The sequence below is a fragment of the Scleropages formosus genome, chromosome 9 (assembly GCF_900964775.1).
Source record: "Scleropages formosus chromosome 9, fSclFor1.1, whole genome shotgun sequence".
Lineage (NCBI taxonomy): Eukaryota > Metazoa > Chordata > Actinopteri > Osteoglossiformes > Osteoglossidae > Scleropages > Scleropages formosus.
In genome coordinates, this window is record NC_041814.1 from 18364601 (window position 1) to 18371104 (window position 6504).

A 6504-nucleotide genomic window follows, 5' to 3' on the forward strand; every position below is an offset into this window, starting at 1 on the left:
CCAAAAGGACAATGAACCAGTAGGACAACTGTGATTCACAGCAAAGAAAACAGCTGAATTTCTCAGTAAGGTCAGCACTACAGGTATGTTCTCTGCATTACAACACTTTCAAAAATGTTCTTACCTCTTCTGATTTCATTACATTAAAACAAAATGTCAGCTGACTGATTTCTGATTTTTAAAATGCATTTATTTATTTTTCCTGTGAAAGCGTGCTAAACTTTTTGAGTTTTTGGCAGAGCTTTAAAAATATGACCATGTAGTGCTCCACTACAGCAGAGGAATCATGTCCTTTGCATTTTTGAACATTTGCACGGTTAATAAAAGAAATTTATTCCAATATAGATAAGATTTTTCAAGCAATACTGAATTTAAAAATGTATTTTTACAACTCTAGTTATTTCCAAAAAATTGATAAAAATTTGACTGAGTTTATTTTCAGAAAAGCAAATCGTGGATGTAAGCACAAAAGGAATTAAAGTTAGCTTGTACATTGTATTGTATTACGTCTCGTGTGTTTATTTGTTGCTTAAAATATGTCGGTGGTAGATGGCTAGTGTATTTTTAAGACGTGGGTTTGCTGCATTTGACTGTTGGGGATAATTAATGACTAAATTAATAAAAGAAAATTTTGTTAATCCGGAGACAGCCATTCAATGAGATGAATGCATCATAATTCTACAATGTTCTGAGTTCAACATTGTAAAGGTGAATGAGAAAACTTAGGGTTTTGAGACTGGCTAACAATTTTGCTTTCAGTGATGATGTCAGCAATAATATTAACTTATTAACAGTGTTTTGCTGAGCATTCAAAATAAACTAGTGCATTTGGATGTGGGTTAGAATGCAACTTGGTCTGTGTGGTGTTTACATGTTTTCACATGTGACTGCCCTGTGACGGACTGATGTAACCTGTCTTGTTCCTGTGTTTCTGGGATAGGACCCTGACCACTAACGTCCTGCATTTGACAAATACCTATTGAAAATTTATGGATGAACAATTCTGTGGAGTGGGGGTGCGGGGGCGCAGTGGGTTAGACAGCGGTCCTGCTCTCCAGTGGGTCTGGGGTTCGAGTCCCGCTTGGGGTGCCTTGCGACGGACTGGCGTTCTGTCCTGGGTGTGTCCCCTTACGCCCTGTGTTGCCGGGTTTGGCTCTGGTTCCCCGCGACCCCGTATGGGACAAGCAGTTCTGAAAGTGTGTGTGTGTGGTTCCGTGGAAGGATTGATGAGCTAAACAGGGACATATAACATTTGGCATCTTATAAACATTGAAAGCTTGTCTAAGAGTCCTGGGTTTATTACTGAAAAAACCTGATCAACTTATATTTTAACATATATTGTATTCTGGGACAACCAAGACTGCCAAATGAGAATGTTAAAGCAGGAAAAAGCTTAAAAATATGCATTAACCCCAAACCTAAGTAAAGCATTGCAGTTAGTTACATTTACATTTATTCATCTAACAGAATCTTTTCCAGAAAGGGAAGTACATCTCCAATTAATCTAAAATTAATGATCTTTAGAATTCATTCTAAACTTTGCCAGTAACCAATGCAATACGCCAGCATTCCAATGATATGAAATCAGTTACACTTTGTTAATAGTTGGCAGAAACAACTTTGTTAGTCAAATGACTCTAACTCTTTAAGTTGCAAATATTGTGCCTAATCATGCTGATCATGTTCCCTTTTTGACAATGTTATTTTTGACTCTTCATTTCGGTGTTCATTCAAACAAATTTTATCACTCTTGAGTATCATCAGTTTAACAGAGGAATAAACTATAAAGTAAGGGTAACACAGAAATAGAGGAACACCACATATTATATCTACTGAAGACAAAAAATCACCAATAACAACTGAGGACTTGCATTACATTTTTACGTGAAACAGTACTACTTTGTCAGTGTATTTGAGTTTCCAGCACAGTTTTTATATCTCTCAATTAGAATGTGAATAGAGCATTGTCCAGAAAGGAGAATCTACATTTTTATTAGCAACTTTGAGAACCGCTGTTGCTGTGCAAGATAGGTAGAAATTCCCCAGAGAACTGGTTTGTAACCTTTGCTGAATTTAGTTTTTCAAACTACCTAAAAGTCATTGAAAACAATCACTGTATTTTAAAAAATTGGATCACAGACTGTTTAGATTTGAACAGCTAGGAATTTCTAAGAATAATAGTCAAGTACTTCCGCAAAGGGGGAGGTCACACAACCAGCACTTCCTTGTCAAAAGCCAACCTAGTATGCCAAGGACGCCCTTGCTAACTGAGCAAATGGGATAGAAACCTAATCAAAACCTAATCTTCTAATACCACATCAACCTAAATACCTTTAACTGATTGTGGCAACTTCCTCTCTTACACCAAAAGATCACTGTAGACCTCTCCTGTGTTGCATAACCTATCAAAGTATTACACTCTGCAATCTGACCTACAGAGCTTACACATACAGTTATAATGACTAATTGACAGAGTATAGACTCGAGATTTTTCATGCTGCTGGATTACAAAGAGTGTGTAGAACTTAACAAAAGTTACTGCTCCTGATTTCTTCACAGCAACTACAGTAAGATGTCAGGACCAACTCTGGATGAGGAGGAATTATCTGCAAGTCATACAGGTAAGTGGAAGCTTCGGTGTGCGAACTGACCAAGTCATAACTAATTTTCAAATGTTTTATGTCTGTAGATTCTTGCTATGTACGTACTGTAAATCAGTAGTTAAAATTCAGATTACCAGTAAAGTAACTGCCATCCAGTACATCTGGCTGTCTGACAAATACACTAAGCTGATTTTATTGTATTGCACAGCCTAACCGCGGTGCAATTAAGAAGCAGCCTTACAGTTCTTGCACGCATCTAATCCGTCATCTGATCACATTTCTGACATGACATCACGCAATGGTTCACTCTGCTCCAAGTTTGTCAGTCACTATCTGCATAAGTAGATGTACAAAGAAGGACCTAATACAAAAGACTTTCTCTTTCTTGAATGTATAGCAAATGCCATGGTAGGTTCTGCATGTTATTATTTCTGTTCTCATCTCAAAATGACACAAGGTCCCAAAGGTGTGATCAATGACTGGAGAAAGTTCAAACTGGAGAGTACAGACCAGGAATCCCTGCCTCCCAGCAAGCGGGAGCTCCTCCGACAAATGTCCTCTCCACACAGGCCAAAGGATGACTCGCGGGATAGACTCAATCGGAAGGTTAGGAGAGAGACTATCTTAAGCTTGAGTTGTGAACAAGATTGCCATCTTCATTCCTGTTAAACAATTACAGTGTAAACAAAATGAATGGTAGCACAAAACAGCGACCTACACTAGAATTGTGTAGGCCATCATGTAGCATCATGATTAAAAAACCAAAAAAAAACATTCACTTGATTAAAGTATAAACCTGTGACATATATATTTGCTAACTAACCAGATAATGATGATAAACAATAGAACAGTTAATAATTTTAATCAGTAAGATTTAGATTGTCTGCATATTGTCAGTGATTGGTACTACTTAGAATAAATCCTTTAGCCTTTAAGAGTATTCTAATAAAGATTTGAAAGGTAGCTTTGCTTAAGTCTTCTAATACTGAAATTAAAACATATTTTAAATGACTAAACAAAGATGCTGGCTTCACAAACTTCTACTGAATCTACATCACTGAGCGATTCATCCCATGAACACTTCCGATAGTTATTTTGTTATCGATCACTGACACTCATGAACATCAGACACAAGCTAGAAACACTTTGGAACTAGATAGAATTACAGACGTCCCGCATGACTATATATTTTAGCAACACCTATTAGCTGACCACATAAACATAGGTTGCATTCGATCTGCAGCAAATAGAAAATGCAATTAAAAATAAACTTGAAAATCTTTGTATCTTTGTATTCATAAATTCAAAATTCACATGCTGACTGTTCATAAAACAAGGAGCCAGTTTGATTGCTACTGGTTACTACTGATAAGTAAATAATGGGTAATTTGATGTACATTTAATGTAAATTTATTCATTTAGGAGATGCTTTTCTCCAAAGTGACATACAGCTCAGGCTAAATAAAACCAGATTCCACCAACAGATGAAGAGATTAAAAAGTACAGGTCACGGTTTACTAAAGTGGAAAAACAACTCTTCTCACTGAGCAATTCCAAGCATAGAATCTTGAAATTCTTGAAGTAGAATTTCTGCAAGCATATATTACATGAGTAGCTACATATATAATTGATCATGTAATGCAAGTTTCTGGAGCAGATAGTAGATTAGAGAAGAAGGGAGTCCGAAAGGGTAGTGTTTTGTGACCCTTCTTGAATGTTGAGAGGGATCGAGCAATTCTGAAGGAGACAGGGAGCTCATTCCATGTATGTTACAGAATTCATTCCGTGATGCTGTACTGGCCCTGCCATACCCTTAACCATGCCTGCTGTCTTCTGACAGATGAGTGTGCAGGAATATGAACTGATCAAGGAGGAGGATGAGAAATGTCTGCGCAAGTACCGCAAGCAGTGCATGCAGGAGATGCATGAGCGCCTGAGCTTTGGGCCCAAGTTCGAGGGCGTATATGAACTGGAGAGTGGTGAAGCTTTTCTGGAGGTCATTGAGAAAGAGCACCACCTGACTGTTGTGGTGGTACACATCTACGAGGATGATGTCAAGGGCTGCGAGGCTCTGAACAACTGCCTGGCCTGCCTGGCGTCAGAATACCCCAGTGTGAAGTTCTGCAGGATCAAAGCCTCTAACACAGGGGCAGGTGATCGCTTCTCAGACAATGTGCTGCCCACCTTGTTGGTGTACAAAGCAGGAGAGCTTCTGGGCAACTTCCTGTGTGCCACCCAGCACCTAAACGAGGAGTTCTTCGCCGTGGACGTGGAGGCGTTCCTCAACGAGTATGGCCTGTTGCCACATAAGGAATGTATGGCTAACCTCAACGATGAGGAAGAAGCCGATGTGGAATGAAGAAAAGCTTCTTCAAGAGGGATTCTCAGAGAATAAGTTTCATTATTCTTCTTTATAGAATGTGGTAGACACAGTTGCAATGACTGTGTTCTATATCATTAAGCAAGAATAGAGAGGGAGCCTTCTTCAGTTAAAGCCTCTTTTGTGATTGCTGACAAAAAAAACTTGCATCCATGAAACACAAAAGTACAATCACAGTCCGTATGAATGTGAATACTTTCTGTAGTACTAAGAGCTCTAAGTAAACAATTACAGGAAATACGAAGGCTATAACAGTCTCAGGTATTTTGAGTTTTCAGTACACAGAGGTTTTATTATTAAACGTCCCACATTCATCTCTGTGCCATTCAGTCAAATGCACAGCTAGTTATACATTGGAAAATCCCGAAAATCACGAGATAAGGCTTACTGGTACATGTAGTCTGATAAGCTAAAAATAATAACTGGTTTCCTCTTTCTTATACTGTTTCCTATTGTGTTTAGATCAGATGGTTCCTTCATAGAAAATAAAGGTAGACCTTTGAACTATATATAAAATATGGTGAGAGCTTTGGAACAAAAGTCATACAATATGCAACATTCTGCATAGTCATGTTAATTTAATATAAAGTCATAGTGATCAAATCACAATGTGTTATACAAAAATATTTTGAAGATTATTTTGAGTTAATTTATGTTGCACATTTACAGGCTTCAAAGGATTAGCCTTGTAAACTGTGAACTGCTTCTGTCTGTGGTATTTTCTTGCTTAGTTTTAAAACTTTTAAAAATCAGATACATCTTCAAATTCTCCAGGAAACCTTGAAAACTGTTTTCTCCAACTTGCTATCTAACAGTACACTTTCTTTTCAATCTGTTTTTCCTTACTATAATGATTCTAATATAAGATGCATATGGAAGCAAAAATAAAAATAAAGAAGAAATAAAGAAAACATTGTGCGTGACAGTTTTATATCTTAATAATGCTGTACTGCAGACACCATTAATTCTCTCAGTCATAGCAAGTTGGGAGACTACTATAAATTATGCACATTGTGTTCACATCACATATTTTCAAAAATTTTCCCATTAGCAACAAGTCAGAAATTATTTTCTTGATTTACTTATTTGACATTGGCGTGTCAATATCTATGCAGTTACCAGGACACAGAGAACATTAGTCAAGGTGTGGTTTGAGTGGCAGGATTGCACTTGTTGGCCAGTATCAAATGTGCCAAATATGGGTGTGACTGAGAGGTGACCCAGCACAAGTAACTGCATGCCTAACATAGCTGACTTATTGCACTGAGCACTCCATTATATACGCGTAATTTGATGTTTAATCAGACAGGAACCTTTTGAACAGCCCGATACTCAACATGAACTGAAGGCAACCATTTAATTAACAAACATCAAATGTTTAAGTTCTCTTCAGTCTATTAAGGTGTAAATTCCCCATTAGACACATGAAGAAGCACAGAAAACCGTTATATGACTTGAATGTACTATTTAAAATGATGTCCATGACATGGTGTTTTATACCATATTTTATCAATGCCAATT

At 37.4% G+C, this 6504-nt stretch overlaps 1 protein-coding gene across 1 annotated transcript; it reads left to right on the forward strand.

The window, feature by feature from the left end:
- The first annotated feature begins 2566 nt into the window (after nt 1–2566).
- pdcb (phosducin b) lies at nt 2567–4962 on the forward strand. Its single transcript, XM_018754045.2, has 3 exons — nt 2567–2621; nt 3061–3209; nt 4444–4962. The coding sequence occupies exons 1-3, from the start codon at nt 2573–2575 to the stop codon at nt 4960–4962; spliced, it is 717 nt and encodes a 238-aa protein (XP_018609561.1). The 5' UTR covers nt 2567–2572.
- The last annotated feature ends 1542 nt before the right edge of the window (nt 4963–6504 follow it).